Below are 16,104 nucleotides of genomic sequence, written 5' to 3' on the forward strand. Positions count from 1 at the left end.
ACCGGTCATGTGATCAACTACACACACTATACACACTACACAACGGTATGCAGTGTTACCTGGACCGGTCATGTGATCAACTACACACTCTACACACACTACACAACGGTATACAGTGTTACCTGGACCGGTCATGTGATCAACTACACACACTATACACACTACACAACGGTATACAGTGTTACCTGGACCGGTCATGTGATCAACTACACACTCTACACACACTACACAACGGTATGCAGTGTTACCTGGACCGGTCATGTGATCAACTACACACACTATACACACTACACAACGGTATACAGTGTTACCTGGACCGGTCATGTGATCAACTACACACACTATACATTCGTTCGAAGAACATTCCGCTGACGTTCCCTTTAAGTTATGAAATCATTATTTCTCCGAATTTTTTTGTAAATGTTAAAAAAAAAAGATTTGTTTATGTGAATGTCAGAGAATACATTTTCTCTATTGAATCATTCTTCCAACATTATGGCAATAACATTTAAAAAACGTTAGACGAACATCCAACTGAAAACGTTTTAGAAAAAAAAGTTCCATGAACAATGTATACACAATATTCTTATCCAAATGCTGTTTTGATAACGTTATTAAAGACCAGATAATATTGAACAAACATTCTATTAATGTTACTGGAAGAAAGTTTGTTTATAACTTTATAAAGCCAAAGTTATGAGATGTTGTCCGACGGGCAAACTTGATGAAAGAAATGGATATTAAAATACATTCTTCAATAATTCTAGCCTAAATCTTAGTTGAAGTTTTAAAATAAGTGATAGATTTCCTTTTTTTTTTTAAAAAATTTTATTTGCCCAAACCAGGGTTATTTTAGTATTATTGAGATACTATATTTTTTATTAATATTTTGAATCATTTTCATTTTAGTTAAAGTTGTAGTGATTTTGTTGTGTTTTTTTAAGCATTTATTTAATAATATATCTATAAATGTATGTATATACAGTCAAACCAAAAATGATTCAGACACCAGATATTGTTTTACTAGTGTGTGCAGGACTCTATAGTTAATTTCTGTAAGTGAGGAGAGCAAAATAAAGTAAACTGTGACATATTATACACAATAATTCTTCATACAGCGACTACCAGTAAAATATGGGACTTTAATAGTTATTCAGACACTTTGAGCTGATCATGTTTTGCTGAAGTGTTTTTTCTTTAATAACTAATGCAGCTTTTTACACCACAGACTGAACAACATGAAGCATTGCTTGGTGATTGGTTGAGCTAAACTGGTATTATCTAATTGTGTAGTTAAATTTAACAGCTGACAGATATTCAACATAATTCATGTGTGAGAGTCTAACAGAAGGACGGACAAAACCAGTCAAAGATCAACTGAGTTCTGGTCAGATTTTATTACCAACTATAGCGAATAAACTGAGATAATGTGAGAAATGTTGAAGATGTCTGGATAAGGTTTGACTGCATGTGTTTCAGATATAGTTAGCTATAATAAACCTCATCAATTTTCTCTGACCTTCTACCTCCTCCAGAAACTGACACTGAGAACAAGAAGTTCATTTTTGAGCTCAATGGAGACAAATGGATGGTAATATCTGAAAACGCTTTTGTTTTTTAAACGCATTTGTACTGTCCGAGACTTTACTATGATTGCGATTTGCAGAAATTACCGGAAGATCTTCAGTTTATGACGTATCTGAGGGAATGGCACATCCGCGCGACGAAGATTCGCGAGATTCCCGCGTTCATCGAGGCGTTCGTGGATCTGCGTGTTCTGGACGTTCCCAAGAACGGACTGACGAAGATTCCTGTGGAAATCGGTACGTGTCACTAAACCTCAGATCTCACACACTCCTTATTATCCCACACGGTAGAAATCACACACACGTCTCGTCTTTCACAGGAAAACTGATCAACCTGAGGGAATTAAATGTGAATTATAATAAACTGCAGAGCATTCCAGCTGAACTCGGAGAATGCGAGAATCTAGAACGATTAGAGATGACGGCGAACAGAAGCTTGTCTGAGCTTCCCTTTGAGGTACAATCCTTCACTTCTGCTAATAATCATTATTTCACATTACAGATATTTTTGTCTATCCCAGCTAACAGGGAATTCTCCGAATGTTCTGTTGGTTCTCAAAGTTATGGACAAACGTTATTCCAGTAACGTTAATAGAACATTCGTGGTTCAATTATCTGGCCTTTATGTTCTCAAAAACGTCAGCACAAAAAGATTATTTATACATCGTTGATGGAACTGTTTTTCTGAAACATTTTTAAATGTTGCAACTTATTTCAGAACGTTCTGAACATTCCAAAGTAACGTTCCCATAATGATTGAATGGAATGTTCCCGCAACGTTCGCATAACCAAGGAAAATAAAAAAGCTGTGATACTCTTCTTCTTCCAGTTGCGGAATCTGAAGAAACTGAAGCACTTGGATGTGTCGGAGAACCAGTTTCCCAGTATCCCGATCTGTGTTCTGCGCATGGAGAACCTGAAGTGTTTAGACATCAGCAACAACAGACTCACTGACCTGCCCGAAGACATTGACCGGTGTGTGTGTGTGTGTGTGTGATGGGTAGGTTTAGGGTGTGTGTGTGTGATGGGTAGGTTTAGGGGTCGGGTTAGTGTGTGTGTGTGTGTGTGTGTGTGTGTGTGTATGTATGTGTGTGTGATGGGTAGGTTTAGGGGTCGGGTTAGTGTGTGTGTGTGTGTGTGTGTGTGTGATGGGTAGGTTTAGGGTGTGTGTGTGTGATGGGTAGGTTTAGGGGTCGGGTTATTGTGTGTGTGTGATGGGTAGGTTTAGGGGTCGGGTTAGTGTGTGTGTGTGTGAGAGTGAGTGAGTGTGTGTGAGAGAGTGTGTTCACACACACATCATGATTCGATGTGCTTCTCCTTCAGACTCGAGGCGTTGGAGACGCTGTCAGGTGTGTGAGTGTGTGTGTGTGTGTGTGTGTGTGTGTGAGAGTGAGTGAGTGTGTGTGAGAGAGTGTGTTCACACACACATCATGATTCGCTGTGCTTCTCCTTCAGACTCGAGGCGTTGGAGACGCTGTCAGGTGTGTCTGTGTGTGTGTGTGTGTGTGTGAGAGAGTGACTGAGTGAGTGAGTGTGAGAGAGTGTGTTTACACACACATCATGATTCGCTGTGCTTCTCCTTCAGACTCGAGGCGTTGGAGACGCTGTCAGGTGTGTGTGTGTGTGTGTGTGTGTGTGTGTGTGTGTGTGTGAGAGTGAGTGAGTGTGTGTGAGAGAGTGTGTTCACACACACATCATGATTCGCTGTGCTTCTCCTTCAGACTCGAGGCGTTGGAGACGCTGTCAGGTGTGTGTGTGTGTGTGTGTGTGTGTGTGTGTGTGTGTGTGTGTGTGTGTGAGAGAGTGAGTGAGTGTGTGTGAGAGAGTGTGTTCACACACACATCATGATTCGCTGTGCTTCTCCTTCAGACTCGAGGCGTTGGAGACGCTGTTCCTCCACAGGAATCGAGTGCGCCGCGTCCCGATGACGATGACGAACCTCGTTCACCTGAAGATGCTGGTCATCAGCGCAGACGAGCTCTACAGCATCCCGTCTCAGATCGTCGACAGTCCTGACATCAAGTGTGTGTGTGTGTGTGTGTGTGTGTGTGCACGATTTTGAAGAAGAATGCGATATTCGATACGATAATGCTTAAAGTGTGTAAAATAAACTTAAATTATCTTTAAAATATATTTAAAATGATATAACCTACATACTTGTTTCACGTTCTTTGTGTTATTTAGTGTTATTTAACATCAGTGTAAACATTAGGATTATTAAACCACAGAAACTGAATAATCAAATGTACAAATAAAACTCTGCTTAGTTCTCTTACGAGAGGTTCTCTCGTATTGCGTAAGTTTAGCTTACGCTACGGGAAAGATTCATCTTCTCGAGATACTGAAGCCAAAAAATTATCCTTAATTTTGTATAACTTGTCAACGCAGTGCAGCAGCTAGCAGACCTAGAGCAGGCCATCTCGCGTGCTCATTGGCTGCCCTGCGGGCAACTGCTGCAGCCTACCAGTGCGCCCGGCGTGACGTCACGCCCAATGAAGGGCGCCCGCGCCTTTATAGCGTCACAGCCCACCAGATAGGCGTGGCTTAGCGTATAAAATAGGGGCTGTAGGCTGAATTCTCTGATTTTTCAACTCTTCAGCGAGCTCTTCGCATCGCTGGATTTGAGAGAAGCCACCGCCGCCGTCGAACAGCGAACAGCCAGCTTAGGACAGCGCTGAGGAAGCCGGCCGTCCTCGCCACCTTCAGCCATCCGTGCGAGCTACGCTATCCGGCGACGTATCCTTTTTTGCAAATCATTCTAAAAGAGCAGCGAGCGTCTTTTTAAAGATGCCTCGCACTTCCTGCGGCTCGTGTAAAGCCCCGCTCAGCGCCGGAGACCGCCACCTGATCTGCGCTCTCTGCCTGGGCCTGGAACACGCAGAGCTCGCCCTCGCGTCCGGGGGCTGCGAGCTCTGTGAGGAGCTTCCGCTGTCGACCCTGCGGGCTCGACTCGAAGCGTTCAACACCACAGCAGTCACTCCGCCTCCTGTGGGATCGCGCAGAAAGAAGCGCCGTTCCCTGAGACAGCCGGAACCTGTGGCCACAGCGACGCGCTCGCCGGAGAACCTCCCTCGAGCCTCGCTCTCGCCTTCCCCACCTCTCCTCACTGACGCGCAGCTGCCGCTTGCGAGCCTCACTGCCGTCACTTCGGAGGATGAGTCCGTGGGACACGCCACAAAAGACTGCTGCTCTATCCTGGCATCAGACAGCGAGGAATGGTCGCTTCACTCCGCCTCCTCGTCAATCCAGGAATCCGCCCGTACCCGCGCTGGAGCTGACGCGGAACTTATGCGCCTGCTGACGCAAGCTGTCGACCGTCTCGGGCTCGAGTGGTCGCTGCCGAAGGAACCCGCGCCGAACAGGCTCGACGGCTGCTTCCTTCAAAGTCGCCGCCGCGCAGTTTCAGAAACCAGGCCCGCTCCATTCCTGCCGGAACTTCATGCGGAGCTGACGAAGTCGTGGAATTCGCCTTTTTCGGCTAGACTTCAGTCACAGGCCTCCGCGTCGCTCTCCCGAGTGGACGGCGCCGCCGAGAAAGGGTACACAGCGATTCCCCCTGTGGAAGAGGCGGTCGCAGCGCACCTTTGCCCGCCCTCCGCGAGATGGCGGTCACGGTCAGCCCTCCCGTCTAAAGCCTGCAGAGCCACTTCCGCCTTGGTCGGCCGCGCTTATGCCGCCTCCGGCCAGGCCGCGTCTGCTCTACACTCGATGGCTGTGCTTCAGATCCTGCAAGCCGACCTCCTCCGTGAATGGGATGAGAAGGGCCGGGACCCAGCTGCGGTTACGGATTTGAGAAGCGCGACGGATCTTTCTCTCCGCGCCACCAAAGCTGCAGCCCAGGCCATCGGACGAGCCATGGCCGCGTTAACCGTGACGGAGAGGCACCTCTGGTTAATGCTCGCGGATATGAGGGAAACTGAGCGAGCCACCTTTCTGAACGCGCCGCTTTCCCCCACTGGTCTCTTCGGCCCAGCGGTGAACGGGATTGTTGACCGCTTCTCTATGGTGCAAAAGACCACGCAGGCCATGAACCTCTTCCTGCCGCGACGCTCGAGTTCCGCCACAGGCCGCTCTCGCGAGAGACAAAGCCAGCCTCCTGTGCGAACCAGCACCCAGCGTCCAGCACAGCCTCAGCATCAGCCTTCGCAGCGACGTCAGGGCGGCCGCCCTAGATCGCGCTCAGACAGCCGTCGCAGACCGCCGCCCCCCAGAGGGCCTCGGCAAAGGCTCACGCTGAAGTCTGAGCACGCGAAGCCCTCCTAACAGCGGGAGAGAAAAGACGCGCGTGTCCCGCTGCGGCCGGACCGCCGTCAAAGTTCATTTCCCTGTCAGTCCCCTTCGAACAGGCTACTGCAGTGGTTCAACTTGCAGCCAACGAGCCGGTTTATTCACCCTCTCGCCTGCACACAAACGCCGTTTTCACGGCGACCCAGAGAAATCTCAAAAAGAGTATAATGTCTGGTCCGGCTCACGCCGTCAGTGTTTTAAGTGTAGTGAATGTGCCCACGCCCCAGTGTTCACCCCTACACATAAGCACTCAAAATCCCGTGTCACTCACAGAGCACACTCTCATAAAGCGCAGAAAAGCCGCTCGAGTGTTGAATGTAAGAAATGTGTCCACAGGTCTGTGCCCACTATCTGCCCGCTCTGTTACACGATCAAAAAAGCTTATGAACGTAAGTCTCGTGCCCGCCAGAGAGCGCTCACGCTTGCTAACACAAACCTTCCCCCGGGTCCCGCCTGTGCGTTTAAGTGTTATCACGAAACACAGGGCGTTAATAAAACGCTCCCCATCTACTATGATCGGGGCGTCAGATACAGTTGTAAGTCTCGTGCCCGCGTGCGCGCGCTCACGCTTACAGAGAGCTCTCCCGCCCAGAGCGCTGCTCGCGCGTCAAAGTGTGGCAAAAGTATGTTCCCCATCCCTTATGATCGGGACATCTCACATAAGTCAGCCGGTCTCGGCTGTCAGCGAGCGGCCATTGCCTCCGGTTCAGTTTCACAAGCCCGCAAATGGCGGCGGTCTGAACCCGGAGGCCATTCGCCCCCTGGCGGCTCACATAGCTGCGTGGGAAACTATCCCAGGGATTTCAGAATGGGTGTTGAGCACAATAAAGCAGGGCTATGCACTTCAATTCGTTCGCCGTCCTCCGCGCTTTCAAGCCCGGACCGCGACGATAGTGAATGCGGAAGTAGCAGACCTACTTCACGCAGAAATAGCAAAGCTGCTGTGCAAAGGGGCTATAGAAAAGGTGCCGCCTTCTCTGAGCGAGTCAGGCTTTTACAGCCGATATTTTCTCGTACCCAAGAAGGACGGAGCCTTCAGACCTATCCTAGATCTGAGATATTTGAACAAAGTGCTTGTAAAAAGACCGTTCAAAATGCTTACGACCAGAAAAATCCTCGCGCACGTTCGCCCGAGGGACTGGTTTATTTCTCTAGATCTGAAGGATATTTTCAGATTCAGATAGTACCCCGTCACAGGCAATTTTTGAGATTCGCCTTCGACGGTCAGGCATATCAATACACCGTCCTGCCGTTCGGCCTGTCCCTAGCACCCCGTACATTTACAAAGTGCATGGACGCGGCGCTCGCCCCCCTGAGAAGTCAGGGGCTGCGCATAATGAACTATCTGGACGATTGGCTGATATTGGCACAGTCAGAGACAGAACTACTATCTCACAGAACAGTGCTTCTCAGTCATCTGGAAAGCTTGGGTCTCACGGTCAACTGGACCAAGAGCTCATTACTGCCCAGCCAGTCAATTTCCTTTTTAGGAATAGAACTAGACTCGGTGACCATGACGGCTCGTTTATCGACACAGCGCGCGCGCCGTGTTCGCCACCTAGCCGCATCTTTCCAGAAGGGCAGCTTTCTCCCTTTGAAAACATTTCAAAGGATGTTGGGCTGTATGGCATCAGCTGCAGCGGTGCTCCAGCTGGGCCTACTGCGCATGCGCCCGCTCCAACGCTGGTTGAACGCTCGCGCGCCTCGCCGAGCCTGGGTGTCTGGCGGCCAGAAAATCAGAGTGACTCAGACCTGCATAACAGCTCTGCAGCCCTGGTTAGTGGCCGATTGGTACCAGCATGGAGTAATGATGGGAACCATCTCTTATCGGAAGGTCATCTCGACAGACGCGTCCAACTCGGGTTGGGGCGCGCTGTTCGAGGGCAGACCGGCCTTTGGCCAGTGGTCAGACCAGGAGAAGGGTTTTCACATAAACTGTCTGGAAATGATAGCGGTCGAGAACGCGCTGAAGTGCTTCCTCCCGTTTATACAGGACCAGCATGTTCTTGTCCGCTCGGACAACACATCTGTGGTATCCTATGTAAACCGTCAGGGCGGTGTCAGATCCAGAAATCTCTGCAATCTGACGGAACGCCTCCTTATTTGGTCACAGACGAACCTGCGCTCGCTGAGGGCGGCGCATGTGCCTGGCCATTTGAACGACGGCCAAGACAGACTGTCCAGGGACAATGTTCCCCCAGGGGAATGGTCCCTGCACCCCCAAACGGTCCAGAAACTGTGGCGCCTATTCGGCAGAGCGGAAGTCGACCTGTTTGCGTCAAAAGACAACGCTCAATGCCCGATGTTCTTCTCGAAGGACGAGGACGCGCTGGCCCAGGTTTGGCCCAGCCTCCCGCTATATGCTTTCCCTCCGGTCTCTCTGTTGCCACAGGTGATCAAGAGGATCAGGGAAACGCGCCACTCGGTGCTCCTCATAGCCCCGCGTTGGGAGAATCAGACTTGGTTCCCGGAACTGGCACGGCTGTCACATACAGCTCCGTGGCCGATTCTGGTGAGGGCAGATCTCCTCTCTCAAGCTCGCGGCATGATCTGGCATCCCCATCCAGAGCGCTGGTCTCTGCATGCATGGTTGATCAACGGGTACTCGTTGCCCTGCCAGAAGGAGTGATGAACACGATCACGCAGTCTAGAGCCCCTTCCACGAGAAGGCTCTACGCGTCTAAATGGTCGGTGTTCTCTGGATGGTGCACCGACAGAGGTCTGGACCCGCGGACATGCGGGGTGGCGCATCTGCTCACTTTCCTACAAGAGCTGTTGGATAAGGGAAGATCCCCATCCACGCTCAAAGTTTACGTGGCGGCCGTAGCAGCATTCGCGGAATCGACGCACGGCCAGTCACTGGGAAGACATGAGTTGGTCATCCGCTTCCTTAGAGGAGCTAGAAGGATGAATCCGCCGCGCCCCCCGTCGGTTCCCATGTGGGATCTTTCACTGGTCCTCGAGGCCCTGAAAGCTTTTCCATTTGAACCACTAGACTCCGTGGAGTTGAAATATCTATCACTAAAAGCCGTTTTTCTGACTGCACTGTCGTCAGTAAAACGTGTAGGGGATCTGCACGCGCTGACTGTCAGCGCGTCGTGTCTTGAGTTCGGACCAAATGACTCTAAAGTCATCCTCAGACCTAGACATGGTTATGTCCCTAAAGTGATGGGCACTCCATTCAGAGCGCAAGTTATTTCGTTGTCAGCTCTGCCAGCATCTGACAGCGAAAGTGATGTGAATCTCCTCTGCCCTGTCAGAGCGCTGAGGGTTTACATTACGCGCTCCGCCTCCTTCAGGCGTTCGGAACAGCTTTTCGTTTCGTTCGGTGGGCGCGCCAAGGGGCTTGCCTCCTCGATACAGAGCCTGTCCAGATGGATAGTGGACGCTATAGCGGCAGCTTACGCGTCAAAAGGCCTGCAATGCCCTCTGGGCATCAGGGCTCATTCCACGAGAGGTCTGGCCTCGTCGTGGGCATGGTCCAGTGGAATTTCTATCCATGACATATGTGTAGCGGCGGGCTGGAGCTCCCCGTCTACCTTTGTCAGGTTTTATAACCTAGAAGTTCCTGCCTTGCAGGCTAAACTGTTGTCAGTCTGAAAAGAGGTGTATTCTGCCCAGATCTCCTGCTCAGATCACGTTCATGACTCAGCTCTCCTGGTTGAGCTGCACTAGGTAGGGTATGTGCCATATGACTATACAGACCGGCGCGCTGCTCTGTATTCCCTATGTGTGCTTATGTACAAGTGATGGCCCGCGTGGCTGGCCACCTTATTTTTTCCACTTATGGGGTTCCCCTTAAGTTCGGGGTCTCATGGTGGATGCTTGGCGCGCACGGCGTTGACAAAGTGTTCCCGTAGCGTAAGCTAAACTTACGCAATACGAGAGAACCTCTCGTAAGAGAACGATACTCGGTTACTAACGTAACCTCGGTTCTCTCTAGAGAGGGAACGAGTATTGCGTAACCGGCCGTGCTCACGCCACGAGCGACTTCGCTTCAGTCGTCGAAAAACCAGAGAATTCAGCCTACAGCCCCTATTTTATACGCTAAGCCACGCCTATCTGGTGGGCTGTGACGCTATAAAGGCGCGGGCGCCCTTCATTGGGCGTGACGTCACGCCGGGCGCACTGGTAGGCTGCAGCAGTTGCCCGCAGGGCAGCCAATGAGCACGCGAGATGGCCTGCTCTAGGTCTGCTAGCTGCTGCACTGCGTTGACAAGTTATACAAAATTAAGGATAATTTTTTGGCTTCAGTATCTCGAGAAGATGAATCTTTCCCGTAGCGTAAGCTAAACTTACGCAATACGAGAGAACCTCTCTAGAGAGAACCGAGGTTACGTTAGTAACCGAGTATCGTTTTCACTGTATGAATTAAATATATATACTGATTCTTATTAAAGCTAATAAAGTTATCAGTCTTTTGTCCATGACCCCAGTTATTGCAAGCCGTTGTGATATATACATTTGCAATATTTCAATAATTTCAATATATTGTGCAGCCCTACTTCAAAACACAATCGGCCTGATCGTGATCTTTCTGTTCTAGATTAATCCGACTTTATGACAATCCGATCAGCGCTCCGGATGAAGACGTGAACATGGACGCAGAAGTTAAGGATGATCTCGAGAAGGAGTTTATGAAAACATACATCGAGTCTCTTCAGGACAGAGGTGATGTCATCGATTACGTTTACCTCATCTTTCCCTCGCAAGCCCTGAAATTATACTCAGAAAGCTTATTTTATTTAATTTTTTATCATATTTTTTCTATTTTGTTATTTTATTTACCTTTACATTTCTAGATTTTATCAATAAATAATAAATAAATAGTAATTTAAGCACAATCCTCAAATTCTTTCAAATTAAATTCAAAATAACTCACAGTCTCTTGCATAACCCTTTTAATTCAGCTCAAACTATCTTACATTGTGTGTCTTTGCAGACTTCTTGTGTTAAATAAATAATATAAGATGATATTTCATGACTCTAGATGGGCTTATATCTCTATATGGAGTAAATGAGCTGTTCCTCTGGGTCCTAAAGTCAGTTTCTCTACAGAATGCGTTCAGACACACATGCAGACTGTATAAAATCATTTATTGGTGAAGTTTTAGCATTTTTATTTAGAGTTTTGAGCATTTTAGGTTTTATATGTGTACTGAAGCATTCCTCGCATTCCTGAGGGAGTCAGATTGACCCGAGAGGGAAGGATTTCTTACTTTTTTAAATTCTCCTCGAATCCTTTACATTTTTTTGTGTGTATTCGTGGTTCAAGTGCGACAAAAGTCCCGGAGTCTTGGACTCCTCTGATGAATAAATGTTTTCCAGGTCCAAAAGACCAGAGGGAAGGATGACGTAAAATATAAGCATGCAAGAGTGTTTAAAAATAATACATTTGCAGATATTGAGTTTTAAATGTTCCTCAAACGACTCTTTTCAGACACTCAACCGATGTACACCACTAAAGTGTCCTTGAGCTGCTTGCTGTAGAAGATGAAGAACACACACCATCATCATCATCCTCATCATCTTCATCATGACTCCAGACGTCAGTGTGATCCAGTTATTAGTTCTCTCATTCCGAGTGCAATCCAAATCCAAACGCAGGTTTTACTGTTGATAAGTTTGAGTATCTGAAGGGTTTGGATTTCTTCTGTAGCAGCACTTTTTTTTTGTCTTGTTTTCCAGCACAAATATCTAAATATTCTTAAATCAAGATGCATTTACTGAAGAAGCAAAATGACTGAAGATATTAAGTCTTGTTTAATGAAAAATGTACGAAAATGAAGTGAGTTGTGCTTATCCTCCAATTGAGTTACACAAAGGGTAAATAAGATTGTTTTTCGGACTCCATTCTGGTTTTAAAGTCGTCATGAAATAAAATTTTACCATTCGTATTTTTATATATAATATTGTAGTGTTTATTATAAATGATTTATCTGTGCACTTCATTATTTTAAAAAAAATTAATGTACCCTTATAATCTTTAAAGGGTTAGTTCACCCAAAAATGAAAATGATGTCATTAATGACTCACCCTCATGTCGTTCCAAGCCCGTAAGACCTCCGTTCATCTTCAGAACACAGTTTAAGATATTTTAGATTCAGTCCGAGAGCTTTCTGTCCCTCCATTGAAAATCTATGTGCGGTATACTGTCCTTGTCCAGAAAGGCAATAAAGACATCATCAAAGTAGTCCATGTGACATCAGTGGGTTAGTTAGAATTTTTTGAAGGATCAAAAATACATTTTTTTCCAAAAATAACAAAAACGACGACTTTATTCAGCATTGTATTCTCTTCCGGTTCTGTAGGGGATCCGCGTTCACGAGTCCGCAGTGACGCTGATGACGTAAGACGAGCTGACGTGTATCTGGTGCGTCCGTGTATTCGGGTTCAAATAAATATGTCTGGTTAAAAAAAATGCAAGTCTTCCCCTGTGTGAGAATCCTTAGACATGTTTGCGAAGATTGTTTTGTTTCCAGCGTGCGTCTCCCTCAGACTGTAAACGAAGCTCGGGCGCACCAGACACACGTCAGCTCGTCTTACATCAGCGGACTCATGAAAGCGGATCCACAACAGAACCGGAAGAGAATACAATGCTGAATAAAGTCGTCGTTTTTTTTATTTTTGGAACAAAATGTATTTTCGATGCTTCAAAACATTCTAACTAACCCACTGATGTCACATGGACTACTTTGATGATGTCTTTATTGCCTTTCTGGACAAGGACAGTATACCGCACATAGATTTTCAATGGAGGGACAAAAAGCTCTCGGACTGAATCTAAAATATCTTAAACTGTGTTCTGAAGATGAACGGAGGTCTTACGGGCTTGGAACGACATGAGGGTGAGTCATTAATGACATCATTTTCATTTTTGGGTGAACTAACCCTTTAATAAAAATACATTACCCTTCCCTCCCCCCTCGAATCGACTTCTCTTCCGGTCAAAATGTATTACTAGAGGGCGTGGCTATCACTAGAGGGCGTGGCTATTACTAGAGGGCGTGGCTATTACTAGAGGGCGTGGCTATTACTAGAGGGCGTGGCTATTACTAGAGGGTGTGGCTATTACTAGAGGGTGTGGCTATTACTAGAGGCCGTGGCTATTACTAGAGGGCGTGGCTATTACTAGAGGGCGTGGCTATTACTAGAGGGTGTGGCTATTACTAGAGGGTGTGGCTATTACTAGAGGGTGTGGTTATTACTAGAGGGTGTGGCTATTACTAGAGGGCGTGGTTATTACTAGAGGGTTTGGCTATTACTAGAGGGTGTGGCTATCACTAGAGGGTGTGGCTATCACTAGAGGGCGTGGCTATTACTAGAGGGCGTGGCTATTACTAGTGGGTGTGCCTATTGTGGTCTGTCATCTTGGTTCGCGGGAAGCTCATATAAATATGGGGCGTGATTCCTTCCGGAAAATGTGTCTGCTCGTTCTCGTTCTCATCTTCGGGTTCATCAATTAAAAATGCTTCATGGGAGGGTAACGGAGAGTAATCCTCCACAACTGACTCTAAACTGGCGTTCAAATCTGCCTCCATTTTGTTAGCAACGCCCAACCTCCAACGGTCCAATCAATTCCCGAAGGACGAGATCAAGCCCCGCCCTATATTTCTTTCTAATTTCAGAAGCCGCTTCACTCGGATATACATCACAATAAGGAAAAAAGGACAATCGCAACTTCCATTTCATGACGACTTTAAGCACAAACTCGCGTCATTTTAATTATTTTTTCAGACTTATATCTTCAGTCATTTTGCTGCTTCTCCAGTAAATGTATCTTGATTTAAGAATGTTTCGATATTTGTGCTGGAAAACGAGACTTGTTTTGCAGTGCAGACAGCTAGACGGGTAAAGTTCACGTTTTTATTTTTGAACGCATTTATCATTCTTACTAGTTAAAATGCTGATGGCAAACCCATTTTGATCTGGTTTTCGGGGAAGATCTTCATTAAGTTTGTTTTGATGTGACCAAAATGTTTAACAGCATGATTATGATCCTGTTTGATAGAACTCAATGTTTTGTAAGAAATTTCATTAAAAAGTGCCATTTTAATGTATTGGAATTAAAAACTTTTTCATCTATTTTGCCTTCTGGCATAAATAAAACATGATGTTTTCCTCAGTGTTTCTGTCTCGTTTTCCAGCACAAATATCTAAACATTATTAAATCAAGATACATTTACTGGAGAAGAAGCAAAATGAATGAAGATATTAAGACTGAAAAATGAAGTGAGTTTGTGTTTAAAACAAGAAAAAATATCTGCCAATGGAGTCAGAAAAATAAACTGAGTTCAAGCGGATATTTATTCTTGTTTTAAGGACATTTTTGATGATTTTTTATCTTCATATCTTCAGTCAGTAAATGTATCTTGAATGTTTAGATATTTTATCACTGGAAAACGACTGTTATTTTGCAGAGCTAAAGCTGTCAATGGAGAAAACACACAAATCCAACCCTGGAATATGAAGTGGTTTATTGAAACATTGATTAACGAACAGCTTGTAACACACGTCTGCTTGCAGACGAATGCTTAATGTGCACTGAACGCATCAACACAATCTACAAACCAGAGAGCATCACTGAGTCTGCATAGACATGAAGAATGGCGCCTGTAGCGAAACATCATTAAAAAAACAGTGCATTTCATTGAAAAACATCTAAAATGACTTTACTGGGGCTACGAGCTTCTCGATTCAATGTGATCACATAAATAGTCACGTCAACACCTCATTTTCAAGTATGCATAATAATAATAATCAGGTCCCCAAGATTGGCGATTAAAAGGTTTGCTCTTCTCTGTGCTAAAACACGTGTAACGCGATACACACTCAGCCCTGCGATACACACTCAGTCCTGCGACACACACTCAGCCCTGCGATACACACTCAGTCTTGCGACACACACTCAGTCCTGCGACACACACTCAGTCCTGCGACACACACTCAGCCCTGCGATACACACTCAGTCCTGCGATACACACTCAGCCCTGCGACACACACTCAGCCCTGCGATACACACTCAGTCCTGCGACACACACTCAGCCCTGCGACACACACTCAGCCCTGCGATACACACTCAGCCCTGCGACACACACTCAGCCCTGCGACACACACTCAGTCCTGCGACACACACTCAGCCCTGCGATACACACTCAGTCCTGCGACACACACTCAGCCCTGCGACACACACTCAGCCCTGCGACACACACTCAGTCCTGCGACACACACTCAGCCCTGCGATACACACTCAGTCCTGCGACACACACTCAGCCCTGCGATACACACTCAGCCCTGCGATACACACTCAGCCCTGCGATACACACTCAGCCCTGCGACACACACTCAGTCCTGCGACACACACTCAGCCCTGCGATACACACTCAGTCCTGCGACACACACTCAGCCCTGCGACACACACTCAGCCCTGCGACACACACTCAGTCCTGCGACACACACTCAGCCCTGCGACACACACTCAGCCCTGCGACACACACTCAGCCCTGCGACACACACTCAGCCCTGCGACACACACTCAGCCCTGCGACACACACTCAGCCCTGCGACACACACTCAGCCCTGCGACACACACTCAGCCCTGCGATACACACTCAGCCCTGCGACACACACTCAGTCCTGCGACACACACTCAGCCCTGCAACACACACTCAGCCCTGCGACACACACTCAGCCCTGCGACACACACTCAGTCCTGCGACACACACTCATGCGACACACACTCAGCCCTGCGACACACACTCAGTCCTGCGACACACACTCAGTCCTGCGACACACACTCAGCCCTGCGACACACTCATGCGACACACACTCAGCCCTGCGACACACACTCAGCCCTGCGACACACACTCAGCCCTGCGACACACACTCAGCCCTGCGACACACACTCAGCCCTGCGACACACACTCAGCCCTGCGACACACACTCAGTCCTGCGACACACACTCAGCCCTGCGACACACACTCAGTCCTGCGACACACACTCAGCCCTGCGACACACACTCATGCGACACACACTCAGCCCTGCGACACACACTCAGCCCTGCGACACACACTCAGCCCTGCGACACACACTCAGTCCTGCGACACACACTCAGCCCTGCGATACACACTCAGTCCTGCGACACACACTCAGCCCTGCGACACACACTCAGTCCTGCGACACACACTCAGCCCTGCGACACACACTCAGCCCTGCGACACACACTCAGCCC

The 16,104-nt window shown here is 47.6% G+C and overlaps 1 protein-coding gene across 3 annotated transcripts in view; it reads left to right on the forward strand.

Moving 5' to 3' along the window:
• lrrc2 (leucine rich repeat containing 2) overlaps positions 1–13,958 on the forward strand; it is a 17,960-nt gene extending 4,002 nt beyond the window's left edge. The window contains exons 4-11 of one of the 3 annotated variants that reach the window (XR_013197387.1): positions 1,536–1,591; positions 1,667–1,823; positions 1,907–2,043; positions 2,416–2,561; positions 3,456–3,608; positions 10,420–10,544; positions 11,314–11,592; positions 13,625–13,958. Coding sequence is in view for 2 of the 3 variants with exons in the window: in XM_077217534.1 (XP_077073649.1) it covers positions 1,536–1,591; positions 1,667–1,823; positions 1,907–2,043; positions 2,416–2,561; positions 3,456–3,608; positions 10,420–10,544; positions 11,314–11,363 (824 nt within the window). In the remaining variant the exon portion in view is untranslated. Of the gene's footprint in view, positions 1–1,535; positions 1,592–1,666; positions 1,824–1,906; positions 2,044–2,401; positions 2,562–3,455; positions 3,609–10,419; positions 10,545–11,313 lie in introns of all 3 variants that reach the window. The other 2 variants (XM_077217534.1, XM_077217535.1) reach the window with 2 other exon arrangements.
• Positions 13,959–16,104: the final 2,146 nt, after the last annotated feature.

The sequence above is a fragment of the Siphateles boraxobius genome, unplaced genomic scaffold (genome assembly GCF_051911475.1).
Source record: "Siphateles boraxobius isolate OS27281-9 unplaced genomic scaffold, OSU_SipBor_1 74, whole genome shotgun sequence".
Taxonomy (NCBI): Eukaryota; Metazoa; Chordata; class Actinopteri; order Cypriniformes; family Leuciscidae; genus Siphateles; species Siphateles boraxobius.